Consider the following 17,869-nt stretch of genomic DNA (forward strand, 5'->3'; position numbering starts at 1 on the left):
ACTATGATAACATTTTGTTAGCTGAGAATGCAAAAAAACTGCAGTTTTTAGTGGTAATCTAAAATAGTGTTAAATAGGTGTTGATTAATGTATAAAATAACAGATGTAACCTACTTATTGTCATACCTTACTTTTCGTGAGCCACTTGCAGAAGTATTTAGTAGAAAAGCTTCAAATATTGATATGATATGCGTAAAAAATTGTCCTGAAATTGACGAGACACGATCAGCTAGCTCATTTCTCAAGAGAAGAGTCATCAATCACTATGTTTGTCTTGTTGAACTACAAAAGTACACAGTCCACTCACAATCATTGATTGGTGTTACAGAGGGATGTTTATGAGCTGTGTACAGACACGACACCCAGGGAGCACATTACCAAGACAACTGCCAAACATTTCATTTTAGCCATTACAGAATTACTGTTGATTAGCTACAGCTGATATAATCTGCCACCGTTAATATTTGTAATTTCAACCGGTGAAAGTGGTGGTCAGCCCTGGTGGTAGGTGGTAAGCCAGCTACTTAAATGTTGTCTACATTACTCTTCGCTAATAAACAAGAGTCTACAGCCATGCTTGCTGTGAGGCTGTACTTCCAATCCATCAAGTAGATGTTAAGATATTTCTCTTGGTAAGTAAAATTGCGACAAGCTGGTGGCACTATCAGGAGATCACCAAAGTCATTATTATTCATTCTCTGGCCACCATGGATGGCAGTCCATCCAATAATTGTCGAGACATTTGAAAGTGTGGACTGACTGACGTTTCCTTCTCTAGAACCACCCTGCTAGCATGGCTAAGGAAATGAGAAGAGGCAAAAGGTTTGATAAGAGATTCCTTAGCCTGGGTATTTTGTCAACTGGGAACCAGTTCAGAAATGGAACCGGCAATCAAAATCCATCCCTAGGTGTGAGTCAAAAAAATCTTCCCAAGCCTTACTGTCCAAAAGGCTGGTTTCCATACAAAGTGTGAATCTTCAGTTTTAGCTGGGAGCGGTCAGGAAGAGGGGAAATGCCCGTTCTGCTGTCAGAAACCACACCCACTCAAACATCCTCATCTACACAACAGAACTTGATGTTCACTCCTTGGGTTTCACATCAACTCAGTGCTGGCAAAGTGTTTAACAGTCTGGCCAAGAAAACAGTGAACTGGCAGAGTTATTAACTCCCAGGCAGACAGATAGTAAAAAGACTTCTCCCTGTGTTCAGTATCACCAAACGTGTCCATTTAATTGAATCATGGCTGTCCCAGTTAGCGTTCCACTCTTAACTTTTAAATTGATCCCAACTCGACACTGTAACATTTTCTGGAAGGGTGATAATTGTCTTCTCTTATTTTTGTTACACATTTTCTTTACTTTTAGCACAAATACTCACATGACTTAGTCTCATGCTTCAGTTCATGACTCATGGAGAGGGAAAAAGCTCAAACAGTGCACAGTGATCATTGTAAGTCTAAAAGTTTGTTCATGCTGTTACCTAGCTGAGTTTATCATAGAAAAGGTTTCAGTCGTAGTCATCTGGACACTGTTTTCAGAATCAATGCACTGTGATTCTGAACACAGCCGATTATGAAAGCCGATTATGAAACCAAGGTCAACAACCTTCTTGAAGACACAACCACATATCAAAAACTTACAAGAGATCCAACCAATGGCTACAAGAAGAAGGTTATAGACTGTCTACAGAAGCTTGAGAAGGAGGAGGTGATAGACAGGCCTCTGTACTACAGACTATACCCTGGGGAAGCCATTCTTTGCATCTATGGCCTCCCCAAAATTCACAAAGAGAATGTTCCACTCAGACCCATCGTGTGCAGCACAGATTCCATCACATACAACATAGCCAAACATTTGACTACAATCTTGGCTCCGTTGGTGGGGAACACAGTACATCATGTGGAAAACACACAGAAATTTGTGAACAAAGTGAAACATCTCCAGTTGGACCCAGATGACGTTATGGTTTCTTATGATGTAGTGTCCTTGTTCACTTGCATCCCGACCTCAGAAGCAGTGACAGTGGTGAGGAGAAGACTGCAGGAGGACTCCACCTTGCAGCAAAGGACCAAGCTTACACCTGAACACATCTGCAAACTATTAGACATCTGTCTCAACACAACCTACTTCCAATTCCGGGGACACTTCTACAGACAGATTCATGGCTGTGCTATGGGCACTCCGGTCTCTCCCATCGTGGCCAACCTGTACATGGAACAGTTTGAGAAGAAGACATTATCCTCGTTCCCGGGCACACCACCAAGTCATTGGTACCGCTACGTGGATGACACCTTTGTGAAAATCAAGAAACAAGACTTGGAAGCGTTCTCAGAGCATATCAATACTGTGGACCCCAACATCAAGTTCACGCGTGAGGACGCCAAAGAGAACCGCTTGGCCTTTCTTGATTGTTCTACACTCAGAGGAGAGGACGGAAAGCTCCAGATAGAAGTGTACAGGAAACCAACACATACGGATCAATACTTGCTCTTTGACTCACACCATGCACTACAGCACAAGCTGGGTGTAATCCGGACATTACAACACAGAGCCCAAGAAGTGCCCACCGGCTCAGAGGGTAAGAAGAAAGAGGAAAGGCATGTCCAGAATGCACTCTCAGCCTGTGGTTATCCTACTTGGGCTATCAACAAAGTTAAAAGAGCCAAAAAACAGGACAAAAGTGTAACTGAACCAAGAAGGAACGGTGTCTCCATTCCTTATGTATCTGGTCTGTCTGAAAAACTACAAAGGATCTTTAGACAGCACGATGTTCCTGTTTTCTTTAAACCAGGCAACAATCTTTAAGACAGAAACTCGTTCACCCTAAGGACAAGTTACCCACACAGAAACAGAGCAATGTTGTCTACTCCATTCAGTGCAGTGAGGAAAACTGCAAAGAACGTTACATAGGCGAGACCAAACAGCCACTTCACAAAAGACTTTATCAGCACAGACGAAACGCTAACTCAGGATTACAGAGCGCTGTGCATTTGCATCTAAAAGCTACAAACCACACATTTGAAGACAACGAGGTGAAGATTCTAAGTAGAGAGAAGAGTTGGTTTGAACGGGGCGTCAAGGAAGCCATTTTTGTTAAAAAAGAGAACCCCTCTTTGAACAGAAATGGTGGTCTGAGATTCAATCTGCCCAAAGTCTATCAGAGTGTATTATCACCTTGGTCACGCCAATCACATGCTAATCAGGTACTTAACAGTGATGAAGTAGATGCAGCCAGAAAACAATAGGCCTGATTACTGATTACTGGGCCATCTTGGAAACTATTAGGTCAGTTTCAGGTGAAACTAGCTATTAACAGATACTCAGGCAGATTCCCTCCTGAGGGCAGGGCTTATGTAACACAGAGTAGCTTAAATTTCTAATTACCGTCCCATTTCTTCACAATTGAGAATGACTTCCGGATGGGAGCCGAAACGTCTTGATTCTGAAAACAGTGCCCAGATGACTACGAATGAAACCTTTTTCTATGATAGAACACTCCTGGACGAATGAGGGACTACACTGTCTTAGCTGAGTTTAATGTAACCTGTGTGGACAGCAACACAACTTTGTGCATCTGTATGATTCAACCATGTATTATAGATTGGAGCCAAGGCACGACAAACTGGATCAATTTAGAGATGTCTTAAATTATATCCTCCTTTTATTCTTTTCCCATATCCCATTTCCCTCTGTTAATTCTTCTGCCTAATTATCTATTTTTTTCACCTCCAAGGCATCTAGATGTGGCAACTGTCAAGATGTTTAGTTTTACCAAATTTGAACTCTGTGCATAGGGATTTACTTCGCCTCTGTGAGCAAATCCTCTGATTGCAGCGATTCCACTGACATGAATTAATTTCACTCAAAAATGTTGTTGTTATACATGCTTGTGTGACCGCCTAAAGTGGGACAAGCAAGCAGCAAACAAACTAACTGACATGTGATAGGCTGAAACTCCTGTTAATCAATGAAACATACCCAAAATCATAATTTTCTTTAGGCCTTTGTGGAACAGTGATTTTCAAAGTCACCACCAACAGTTTTGTTTTGGTAAAAAACTATTGACTTTGTATATTAAAAGAGAAACGCAGGGGCTTTTTGAACTGACTTCTGTCGCCTTACAGAGGTCACCAGCTAGTGGCCTTAATTATTACTGCATATTACAGTAACGTTAATCAGTGAAATTTCAACTAACAAACACTATTTTGCCTACATTATAGTTGGATTTTTTAGGCCAATGCTTACGCTACCGTTCAAAAGTTTGGAATCACCTGTTATATTAATGTTTGTCTTCTTTCCTTCAATAATGGCTATTTTAAGCTTAAGCTTTTTTAAGCTTCCAATTTCTTTTACCAGTGACTGCTGATTTCTTATATTCTTATTTCACTGTTGCTCAGAGGGATCTTTGTCTCTTTCTGCCCTTTCAGTCGTCAGTCTGGTTGAACCATTGTACAGCATTTTGTTCTCCATGTACAAAACATTACTTTTTTTTTGCAAACCCTTCATATAAAATAACATTTATTTATAAAGAGGACTTTCTACAACCTAAAAGCATGAAAGACCATTCAAAAATATTCAAAGTATTCCTCTCAGACATCTTACTTTACCGAATCAAGCTTTTGAGGCAGGCGACTCCAAACTTTTGAACGGTACTGTATATCAATATTTGGGAGTCTAAAAAATCAGATAACAATATATTGGCCGATAGTAATTTTTTAAACATAAACCCATAACAAAACAATCTTGATCCCTTAGATTGTTTGTTTTTTAATTGTGACTTAGATACATACTGAGCAGGACATTTCAAAGTTGAAAAATCAACTTGTCAGTGCTCTCTGGTGGACAAAGAAATGGAGACACTGTTTCTAAATGATCTCAAACCTAGGTTGGCATTACAGTACAATTTCTTGTTACATATCGGCCAACATATACACAGATACCGATATCTGCAATAAACTCATATCAGCCGATATATTGGTCTAGCTCTACTATACATTCAGTGTTTCTCACTGAGGGCTAACAAACATGTTGAATGCATTTTCTAACTGTTTAAAACCAGTTTTTATACATTGCTTGCAGTCCTTTTCTCATTCTTTTCTTGGCATACAGTATTACAACCTTTTAACCTGCGCCAATGTATGGCAACTGCAGTTTATGCCGAAATCATCCCCCATGCTCCTGTATGTGTGTCCTTATGTGTGTGTGTGCTGGTAGACTAAACAATACAAGGAAATGCTCATTAAAACATTGTTCTACAGCATCACTAGTGGTCAAAAACGTTAACACACTTTCCCATTTGGAAATTCCTCAATTTCTTTATATTTCACCTGATATGTTGTATGGTAGACAACATAATCACTGTGTTTTTCCCCTCTCAGGTGATAGCAGAGCGTAGTCATGCCGATGATCATCAGACTCTCCAGGAGCTCCAGAAGGAGAACCTGCTGCAGACTGCAGGTCCGTCTTCCCCCAGGTCCAGATACCGCTGGTCCCAGCACCGGCACCAGGGTGTCCTCCCCCCACCTGAACCCGAGGAAGACCCTGAGCTCTTCATCCTGGACCTGAAGAACTTCCCAGAGCTGGCCAATGCAGACATGGGCTCACAGAACCCCAACATCCAGGTAGGCAATATGCATGTCGGGAGAAGTCAATATTTTTTGGACTTATTGTATCATGGAAGTAGGTTTAGGTCACTCTTCTCATAGCACGAAGGGTTCATATCATCACTGAAGTGCAGGTGTTCCAGATTAAACCAGTGATCACAGGAGGTGCGGGTGTGACAGAGTTCTCTTTCATCACTCTCTCGTCAGTTTCTGTCCTATACACCATATATCTCTCTCCCGCTCCATACAGTACCTCCCATCTCACTGTACAGCTGGTTTGAGTAAGGACAGCGTCTTAAGTTACCATATGCAGGACTTATAACAGTGGGGCGCTCCAGCTTGTTCATGAACCTCAGACATCTACACAGGGTTTGGAGAAATAAAAGAAAGAAGGGGGAAAAGTGAAAATATAAAACATGAGAGACTAATATAAAAGGTCAAAATGTGCTTTTTCAGTGAGACTGTGAAGCCGAATCCTGGTGGAGTTGGCTTTACAAAAAAAGTGTTATGACTTCTGGAGTGGATTTAAACAGAAATGATATTGTCTCACTGAGTGAGATGCACATACCGTCATGAGTTCAGCAGAGACAGAACATATCCCATTTTAGATTAGATTAGATTCAACTTTATTGTCATTACACATGTACAAGTACAAGGCAACAAAATGCAGTTTAGGTCTAACCAGAAGTGCAATAACCAAGTGCAGGATATAAAGTGTGTGCATAAATGCAGGATAGAGCAGTATTATGAAAATATTTTACAAGTGGTACTATGGACATTATATACAGATGGTATTACTATAAACAGAAGTGTGCTGATGGATATGTACAATAATGAATTAGACTGGGCAGAACAGCAATGCAATGAATATAAAGTAGTGCAATTTATGGAAATAGTTAACAGTGCAGTAGATGAGTTATTACAGTATTCAGTACATAGTACTGGAGTGCAAATGATTCAGTATAGGACCTCATCAAGTACAGTTCATTTACAAGTAATATACCAAAGCCAGTTGATGCTGAACTTTATGGTTCCAAGTTTATTTCAAATTTTTATTTGAGGATAAACCGCTTGAGATGTACCATCTCATTTAAAGGGGGTTCTCCGACACAAAAACATGGAAATTAACAGACATTTAAACAAAAATAAATACATTAATAGTAATGATAATGAAATAATCCAAATTAAACAAAACAATTAACATAACACCAACAAGAACACACACATAAGGGCTCTCCCACAATCCCAAACCACACGCACTACATCTCTGTTACAAGTGTCATCTGCACAAAAGTAATGAGAAATAAAATAAATTAACACTGCCATACAAAATAACATTATGTCAAAGTTATGAAACAAGAACAAGTACATTTGAAGTAAACGAGCAAAAGAATCTTGAAGTCATGAAAAGATGTAATAGATCTGAGTGAGTTAGGCAAATTATTCCAGTCTGATGGTGCTTTAAATTTAAAAGCACATCTCCCAATTTCTTTAGAAATTATAGGCACAATAAAGAAAGGGTGCTGCGTGTGTCTAAGTGAGTATGGTGATCTACACGGAACTAAAAGCTATTTTAGATATAGAGGATATTTAAAGTAAATGGATTTAAAAACAAAGCACAACCAATGAATTAAATGAATGTTTGTGTGCATGACAATAAGTAAACCTCAAGACATCTACAAATAAACTACATTTAAAGGATGAAGATGTGTTTCAGAGGTGTTATGGTATGTGATAGTACCATAATCAACAATGGGAAATAAAAGCTGTGAGACAATTAATTTTTTTACCTGTAGAGTAAAACTATTAATTGACCAAAATAGTATTCTGAGACTGGCATTTATTTTCTTAATAAAATCAATGAGCTCTAAAAGAAAATTCAGAATCATTCCAAAGTTCCAAATATTTAAATGTATCAACTTTCTTAAATGGAGGCCCATCAGTAACATTAATAGTCAACTCAGAAGATGAATGGTTGAGATTACATCTAGTGTCAAACAGCATACTACAAGATGTCTGCTTATTTAATAATTCTGATTGCAGAGCGCTTTGAATTGTAGTTATATCAGACTCAGATGTGTATATAACAGTGTCATCTGCATATAAATGAATAAAACAATTAGAACAATTTTTTGGAAGATCATTAATAATCTCTTACTTAGATTCTTGTGGTACACCCTTCTCAATAGTTAAATAATCCGTATTGTGATGAAAAGAAACACACTGATGATGACTATACTCCTACAAAACACCCACTTGTGTAGGTGCGAGTAATTAATTATTTGTATTAATTATCAGAATTATCAAAGATAATCATAAATAACTGAAGTCCTTGGGGACACCACTCTTCTTAAAGAAGAGAAATGATAGCCAATTAATTGACTGAGTCTCATAAAATACACTAAACTATCAATTTGGAACACAGGTTAATAATTAAATTAATAACTATATCCAAAATTACCATTGATATCTAGTAGGTTGAAGTATTTGAAGTTGAACATAGAAGAGGTTGGCAAATTACTCACTCTTGTGCAACATTAAAGAAACCAGCATATTTACATGCATTTATTTAAAAGATAAACAAAGCAAAAACACAATGCGAAGTCTAACTCTAAATACTAAACTACAGAACAAAGGGTGTGTGTGTCTGTGTGTGCACAGGTCTGGGTGCATGCCAAAAGGAATAAGTGTTTCTTTGTTCTGCCTCCGTATGTCTCGCGCACAAACCCATGTGGTCAGAAACAAAGGAGCATGTGAAGCAGGAGCTTTAAAGTTATTCTCCACCATGTGTGGTTGTCTTTAAGGGGCAAACTAGAGGTGTATGTGTTGGGTCTGTTTAGGATAACGATGCCAACTTAAAAGGAGTTAGTTAGCATGCAAATACTCTGTCTATGTGGAACATAACATAAACTAACATCAATTTAGCTACCAAATTAAGAGAAACACGTCACAAAACCTCAGAAACACATCAGTAACGTCACATGCTTAGCCACATACACTGTTACTCTATGCTATGCCGAGTTGTTACGTTACCCGTCCATGGGAAGGAAAGAGAGGTGGCTTGGGTGCTGCTGTTAGCTGGCGGTCAGTCTGTTGTAGATGAGCCAAGCTGGGAAGAATATATATATATATATATATATATGTATATATATATATATATATATATATATATATATATATATATATATATATATATGTATATGTATATATATATATATATATATATATATATATATATATATATATATATATATATATATATATATATATATATATATATATATATATATATATGTATATATATATATATGTATATATATATATATATATGTATATATATATATATGTATATATATATGTATATATATATATATATATATATATATATATATATATATATATATATATATGTATATATATATATATATATATATATATGTATATATATATATATATATATATATATATATATATATATATATATGTATATGTATATATATATATATATATATATATATATATATATATGTATATATATATATATATATATGTATATATATATATATGTATATGTATATATATATATATGTATATGTATATATATATATATATATATGTATATATATATATATATATATATATATATATATATATATATATATATATATATATATATATATATGTATATATATATGTATATATATATATATGTATATATATATGTATATATGTATATATATATATATATATATATATATGTATATATATATATATGTATATATATATATGTATATATATATATATATATATATATATATATATATATATATATATATATATATATATATGTATATATATATATATATATATATATATATATATATATATATATATATATATATGTATATATGTATGTATATATACATATACATATATATACATATACACATATGTACATACAGTTGTATGCAAAAGTTTAGGAACCCTGACAATTTCCACGATTTTCATTTATAAATATTTGGGTGTTTGGATCAGCAATTTCATCTATCAAATAACTGAAGGACACAGTAATATTTCAGTAGTGAAATGAGATTTATTGGATTAACAGAAAATGTGCAATATGCATCAAAACGAAATTAGACAGGTGCATAAATTTGGGCACCCCAACAGAAAAATCACATCAATATTTAGTAGAGCCTCCTTTAGCAGAAATAACAGCCTCTAGACGCTTCCTATAGCCTGTAATGAGTGTCTGGATTCTGGATGAATGTATTTTGGACCATTCCTCCTTACAAAACATCTCCAGTTCAGTTAGGTTTGATGGTTGCCGAGCATGGACAGCCCGCTTCAAATCACCCCACAGATGTTCAATGATATTCAGGTCTGGGGACTGGGATGGCCATTCCAGAACATTGTACTTGTTCCTCTGCAGAAAGGCCAGAGTAGATTTTGAGCAGTGTTTTGGGTCGTTGTCTTGTTGAAATATCCAGCCCTGGCGTAACTTCAACTTTGTGACTGATTCCTCAACATTATTCTCAAGAATCTGCTGATATTGAGTGGAATCCATGCGACCCTCAACTTTAACCAGATTCCCAGTACCGGCACTGGCCACACAACCCCACAGCATGATGGAACCTCCACCAAATTTTACTGTGGGTAGCAAGTGTTTTTCTTGGAACGTTGTGTTCTTTTGCTGCCATGCATAACGCCCCTTGTTATGACCAAATAACTCAATCTTTGTTTCATCAGTCCACAGCACCTTATTCCAAAATGAAGCTGGCTTGTCCAAATGTGTGTTTGCATACCTCAAGCGACTCCGTTTGTGGCGTGTGTGCAGAAAAGGCTTCTTTCGCATCACTCTCCCATACAGCTTTTCCTTGTGCAAAGTGCGCTGAATTGTTGAACGATGCACAGTGACACCATCTGCAGCAAGTTGATGTTGTAGGTCTTTGGAGGTGGTCTGTGGGCTGTTTTTGACCGTTCTCACCATCCTTCGCCTTTGCCTCTCCAATATTTTATGTGGCCTGCCACTTCTGGCCTTAACAAGAACTGTGCCTGTAGTCCTCCATTTCCTCACTATGTTCCTCACAGTGGACACTGACAGCTTATATTTCTGCGATAACTTTTTGTAGCCTCCCCCTAAACCATAATGTAGAACAATCTTTTTTTTCAGGTCATTTGAGAGTTGTTTTGAGGCCCCCATGTTGCCACTCTTCAGAGGAGAGTCAAAGAGAACAACAACTTTCAATTGGCCACCTTAAATACCTTTTCTCATGATTGGATGCACCTGTCTATGAAGTTCAAGGCATCATGAGCTCACCAAACCAATTGTGTGTTCCAATTAATCAGTGCTAAGTAGTTACAGGTATTCAAATCAACAAAATGACAAGGGTGCCCAAATTTATGCACCTGTCTAATTTCGTTTTGATGCATATTGCACATTTTCTGTTAATCCAATAAATCTCATTTCACTACTGAAATATTACTGTGTCCTTCAGTTATTTGATAGATCAAAATGAAATTGCTGATCCAAACACCCAAATATTTATAAATGAAAATCATGGAAATTGTCAGGGGTTCCTAAACTTTTGCATACAACTGTATACATATATACATACATATATACACATATATATATATATATATATATACATATATATACATATATACATATATATACATATATGTATATATATATATGTATGTATATATATATGTATATGTATGTATATATGTATATGTATGTATATATATATGTGTATATATATGTATATGTATATATATATATAAAAAAAACTTCGTCCTTCACCCTCCGCGGGTGGTCTCATCCTTCGAGCTCGGGTCCTCTACCAGAGGCCTGGGAGCTTGAGGGTTCTGCGCAGTATCTTTGCTGTTCCCAGTACTGCACTCTTCTGGACCGAGATGTCTGGTGTTCTTCCAGGGATCTGCTGTAGCCACTCCTCCAGTTTGGGGGTCACTGCCCCGAGTGCTCCGATGACCATGGGTACCACTGTTGCCTTCACCTTCCAGGCCTTCTCAAGCTCTTCTCTGAGCCCTTGGTACTTCTCTAATTTCTCACGTTCCTTTTTCCTGATGTTGCCATCGCTTGGTATCGCCACGTCAACCACAACGGCTTTCCTCTGCTGTTTGTCAACCACCACGATGTCAGGCTGGTTCGCCATTACCATTCTGTCAGTCTGGATCTGGAAGTCCCACAGGATCTTGGCTCGGTCATTCTCTACCACCTTTGGAGGTGTTTCCCACTTTGACCTCGGGGCCTGCTTTTGTGCAGCCATGATGAGTGCCTCTGTGCTGTCCTTCAATCCAGCCCGCTCTAGCCATTGGTAGGACTTCTTGATATCAGCCACTTCAGTTATGTTCCGGTGGTACATCCCGTGTAGGGGTTTGTCCTCCCATGATGGTCCTTCCTCCAGCACGTCTTCCTCTGTTCCCCATTGCCTGAGACATTCCCTGAGCACGTCATCTGTTGGGGCCTTATCTTGGATGTACTTGTGGATCTTGGATGTTTCATCCTGGATAGTGGCTCTCACACTCACTAGTCCATGGCCGCCTTCCTTACGGCTAGCGTACAGTCTCAGGGTGCTGGATTTGGGATGGAACCCTCCATGCATGGTGAGGCGCTTTCGCGTCTTAACGTCTGTGGTCTGTATCTCTTCCTTTGGCCACCTTATTATTCCCGCAGGGTATCTTATCACTGGCACGGCGTAGCTGTTTATTGCCTGGGCCTTGTTCTTGCCAGTAAGCTGACTTCTTAGGACTTGCCTTACTCGTTGGAGGTATTTGGCAGTTACTTTTTTCCTTGTTACCTCTTCGAGGTTGCCATTTGCCATTCTCTCCGGGCCTCCTTGATTTTTGTCTCCAGCCTTCGTTTCCATGGTGGGTACTGTTTCTCATGGCTCCCATGGTTGCTCTTGTAGACAAGCATCTCGAGGATCACTGCTGCTGAGGCGTATATCAGCTCATTGGTTTCAGTGATGGTTGTGGTAGGGATTGCTCTCAATGCTGCATTCACATCTTCTAGAAGACTTTCTGATGGTACTTCACTTAGCCGTTGTCCTGGCTCCCCCTTGCCGTAGCATTTGTGTTGTATCTCGTCAATCTCAAGTTGTGATAGCAGTTGCCGCTTGTGGATGTTGGAACACTGAGCTACTAGTTGCTTCGCTGTAAGCCTTGATTGTGGGTTTCGAAGTAACCATTTATCCCACATCCTTCATGTGGGAGTTAAAGGATAAATCCTGATTAAAGATTACTCTGAGGTTCCTTATGGTGGTGTGGGAGGCCAGGGCAATGCCATCTAGAGCAACTATATATTTGAATAATGTGCCTCTGAGGTATATATATGTATATGTGTGTGTTTGTATATATGTGTATGTGTGTGTGTGTGTGTGTGTGTGTGTGTATTTGTGTGTATATGTGTAAAAGAATGTACAGGATATAGGGGAAAACTTATGTTTAATCACTTGAACTGAATTAGTTTCAAAGCAAATACGAGACATGTTTGCCTTCATCCTCTCTGTTCTGATATTCAGCATTCAGATATTGGTAAATGGACTGTCCTTATATAGCGCCTTTCTAGTCTTTTTGACTACTCAAAGCGCTTCTAATATTCTCTGTCCTCAGCTGCTGCTTTGTCCTTATAAACAGTTGCTGTGGAAACATAAGCAACCTGGGTTTTGTCTAGACCTGGGTGTGTTTGTGTTTACGCATGCCTATGACTGAGAGAGAAGCAGAGAGAGAGTCAGAACCAGCTATCAGTTCATCTTTCCATCCCACTATATTTTTCATCCATTTCTCTCATTCCCTTCCCCCACTGCACAATGACCCTCTTTCATAAAAGGAGAGCACACTTTTAATCTGATCTTCAAATAAACAGACTTCTCCTGCAGCAGTGACATCACTGCCCTCATCATGTCTGAGAGCTTGTACCAACATATGAAATTATGTATTACAAAAAATAGCTTTTTAAAGTACACCTTTATTTTATTGATATATTTAAAATTTAGATATGTAATAAAAAAAATTGTTGCTTTGTTGCAGCAATATGGGACAATATATACATTTTAGATGAATTCTATGATGAGGTGATAAAAGAACGTAAGCTACAACAAGTTGATAAGCTGATAGTGTGTCAGGGCTGTGTTTTTGGGTGGTCCCCTAGTGGTCAAAAATCCTTTAATGCAGCTTTAATGCATCTATCTACAAACAGGGCTTCATTATTGTTATATAGTCCATATTGCATCCCTATTCTTTCTGTTGTTATAATGTTTTCCCCCATTCTCTCTCTTTTTCCTTACTTCTATGGTTAAGTAGTCAGACAGGGCTGTGAACAAACAGGAACCCTCACTACCACTGGAAAGCATCCTTCTCAGGAATCATGTGGGTCATAATCAGACCAAGCAGTCAGATACTATCATTTCATTGTAGATCAGGGTAGAGCTGTTTACTGTTGCCACTATTGTTTAAACACAGACTGTGATGAACTGCACTGACTTTTGACGGGTTCTTGGTCACTTTACTGGATGTCCAACAGGAGGATTAGCACCAAAATCATCTCTTTGTCTCCACAGAGCTCTGACCAAACACAACAATCCCACTCTGAAAACACAACAATCCCACTCCTTCAGCAGAAATGTCCACTCCTGCCTGTGATCACTGTCAACAGGATAACGTTTCATTGTTCATGTGCTGGATTCGTTTAAGCCTTACTTTAGTTTTGGTGGTACATCACGTGCTGACATGCTGCGGTAAGCGTATTGTCTCATTTCCAGTCACCGGTGTTTGTGTGTTACTTGTAGCGTATTTTTGCTGCTCTGGCTAATCACAGTTAATTTTGTTCAATTCTTCATTATAGTAACTATATGCTATACATTTAAAAGTACACTAGTTCTGCTCAAGCACTCATAGCTCTCTCCTTCTTTTAACGACTTTCTCGCTAATCCTATAGTTTAGATGCTATTCAGTTTTGCTAGCTACCGTTCTTTAGCTTAGCAGCTAGCAATGGCTTCTCTCTCTCCCTCTCACACTGCTGCTCTCTCCTGCTCGGTGTGTGTAAAATGTTTAACTATTCCTCTGCCTCCTTATGTGATAATGGTACATGTAACAAATGTAGCTTATTTGTAGCATTGGAGTCGAGGCTTAGTGAATTGGAAATGCGGTTCCGCACCATGGGAACATTAGTTGCTGTAGTTAGCCAGCCCCGAGTAGCCGGTGCGGACTGACCAGAGGTAGCTCCTGTTAGCTGTCCCCCGGCTGCTCGGGTGCTGCCGGGAAACCAGGGAGGCTGGGTGACTGTCCGAAGGAAGCATAGCCCTAAGCAGAAGGCCACGGTTCACCACCAACCTATTCACGTTTCTAACAAGTTCTCCCCACTCAGCAACACACCCGCTGAGAAACCAACTCTGCGGCCATAGTCAAATGTATTCCTGGGGCCAGAATGGGCGACGTTAAATACTATTTAAAACTGCTGTCTAAGGATAAATGTAAATACAGTAAGATTGTTATTAACAACTCCCGATAACACCAATCGGAGGTCACTAAAGTTAATATTGAGTCTGTGTGTACATATGCAAAGACAATGTTGGACTCTGTAGTTTTCTCTGGGCCCCTGCCAAACCTGACCAGTGATGACATGTTCAGCCGCATGTCTTCATTCCGCTGCTGGCTGTCGAGGTGGTGTCCAGCAAACAATGTGGGCTTTGAAGGTGATTGGCTGATTTTCTGGGGAAGACCTGGTCTGATTAGGAGAGACGGCATTCATCCCACTTTGGATGAAGCAGCTCTCATATTTAGAAATCTGGCCGAGTTTATTAATGGACCAAAACCATGACAACTCAGAATTGAGACCAGGAGGCAGAGTTGCAGTCCTACACACTTCTCTGTGCTTCCAGAGCAGTTACCCACCCAAAACTCCTTAGTGACGGTGTCTGCCCCCCCGACCACTTAAATTAATAAAATCAAAAGTTAACAGAAGAGGAGTTATACATAAAAACCTAAACAAAAACGCTGAAATAGCACAAAAAAATAGGAGAATTAAATGTGGACTCTTAAACATCAGATCTCTGTCATCTAAAGCTGTACTAGTGAACAAATTACCACATTCCTCGAAGCACCAGCCGAGGAGGTGGAGTTGCAGCCATCTCATTCGAAAGCCTTGTTCTTAGTCTTTCACCCCAATCTAAAAAAACAGATAAAGTAATTGTAATTGTAGGTTATAAATCTAGGTTAGATTTTAATATTCATATGGACGTGTGATAGTCTTAATACTGCGTTTATCTCATTATTAGATTCAATTGGCTTTTGTCAGAGTGTACATAAACCCACTCACTGTTTTAACCACACTCTCGACCTTGTTCTGATATTTGGCATTGAAATTGAACATTTAATAGTCTTTCCACAGAATCCTTCATTATTGGACCATTAGTTAAGAACTTTTGACCTCCTATTACTGGACTGCACGCCATTAGGCAAAAACTCCTACTCTACATGTCTATCTGATAGTGCTGTACCTAAATTTAAGGAACAGATTCCATCTGCATTTCATTCAATGCTATGTCTCAATATAACAGAGGACTCCTATGCTAATATCAGTCCCTCCCAAATTGACCATCTTGTTGATAGTGCTGCAGGCTCAGTGCGAACGACACTCGATTATATCGCCCCTCTAAAAAGAAGATAATAAAGAAGGTTAGCTCCATGGTATAACTCCCAAACCCGCAAATGAAAGCAAACATCGCGAAAACTTGAAAGGAAATGGAGTTCCAACAACCTGGAATAATCTCGTTTAGCTGGCAAGATAGTATAAGAAAGCCCTCCGTAATGCCAAAGCAGCCTACTGCTCATCATTAATATAGGAAAATAAGAACAAACCCAGGTTTCTTTTCAGCACTGTAGCCAGGCTGACAGAGAGTCACAGCTCTATTGAGCGATGTATTCCTATAGCCCTCAGTAGTAATAGCTTCATGAACTTCTTTAATGATAAAATTTTAACTATTAGAGAAAAAAATCATCTCATCTTGTCCTCAACCGGTACCTTAGAAACAGATGTAAAACCTGATATATATTTCATTCCATTCCAACTAGGCTGCTTAAATATGTTTACCCTTAGTTGGCACTTCTTTACTGGATATGATCAATCTGTCTTTATTAACAGGCCATGTACCATAGTCCTTCAAAGTAGCTGGAATTAAATGTCTTCTTAAAACGCCCACTCTTGATCCAGGGGTTTTAGTCAACTATTGACCTATATCTAACCTTCCCTTTCTCTATAAGATCCTTGAGAAAGCAATCGCCAATCAGTTGTGTGACTTTCTAAATAACAATAGTTTATTTGAAGATTTTCACTCAGGATTTAGAGTGCATCATAGCACAGAGACAGCACTGATGAAAATTACAAATTACCTTTTAATTGGATCAGACAATGGACTTGTCTTGTTAGATCTTAGTGCTGCATTCGACACCATTGACCATCACATCCTATTACAGAGACTGGAACATGCGATTGGTATTAAAGGAACCGTACTAAGCTGGTTTAAAAACTATCTATCCATCTATCAGATCAATCTCAGTTGGCCCCAAACACCTCCGAGACACTTTATCTAAAGATATAGTTACTCTAGATGGCATTGCCCTGGCCTCCAGCACCACTGTAAGGAACCTCTGAGTTATCTTTCATCAAAATAAGTCCCTTAAGACTCTCCAGTTGATCTAGAATGCTGTAGCATGTGTAGTGACAAGAACTAGGAAAAGATTATATTTCTCCAATATTAGCTTCTCTGCACTGGCTCCCTGTAAAATCCAGAATAGAATTTAAAATCCTTCTCCTCACCTACAAACCTCTTAATGGTCAGGCACCATTGTATCTTAAAATCATATAATTGATGTACAATTCTATGGAGTTGCACATCAGACCCAGTTTCAAAACAGAAAACAAAATCAGTTAATTTCAATGGTACTGCCAGATTAGGCAAAAAAAAACCCCAAAAAAACACCCAATTTGGCAACACTGACTTTGACACTGGAATTTGTCCCAATGTGAAAGTCTGTCTTGACAGTGCTGACATTTGTGGGTAAAGAGAGCCAGGCAGTCCATGGAGGTAGCTATCATAGCTTATTAACTGGGTTGCACCATGCACTTTTATATAACCCTGCTCTGCTGGAGCATAAACTGCTCCACAAAATAGGTATGGTCTGCTGACACTTATGAGACAGGAGTCCACAGTACAAATACGACTTTGGAATAAATGGACT

The 17,869-nt window shown here is 38.6% G+C and overlaps 1 protein-coding gene across 1 annotated transcript in view; it reads left to right on the forward strand.

Annotated features, from left to right (window-relative positions):
- Positions 1-17,869, forward strand: part of ism2a (isthmin 2a) — a 60,710-nt gene that overhangs the window by 14,687 nt on the left and 28,154 nt on the right. The window contains exon 2 of the mRNA XM_044166999.1: positions 5,378-5,620. Within this exon, the coding sequence (XP_044022934.1) occupies positions 5,378-5,620 (243 nt within the window). The remainder of the gene's footprint in view (positions 1-5,377; positions 5,621-17,869) is intronic.

The sequence above is a fragment of the Siniperca chuatsi genome, linkage group LG15 (genome assembly GCF_020085105.1).
Source record: "Siniperca chuatsi isolate FFG_IHB_CAS linkage group LG15, ASM2008510v1, whole genome shotgun sequence".
Taxonomy (NCBI): Eukaryota; Metazoa; Chordata; class Actinopteri; order Centrarchiformes; family Sinipercidae; genus Siniperca; species Siniperca chuatsi.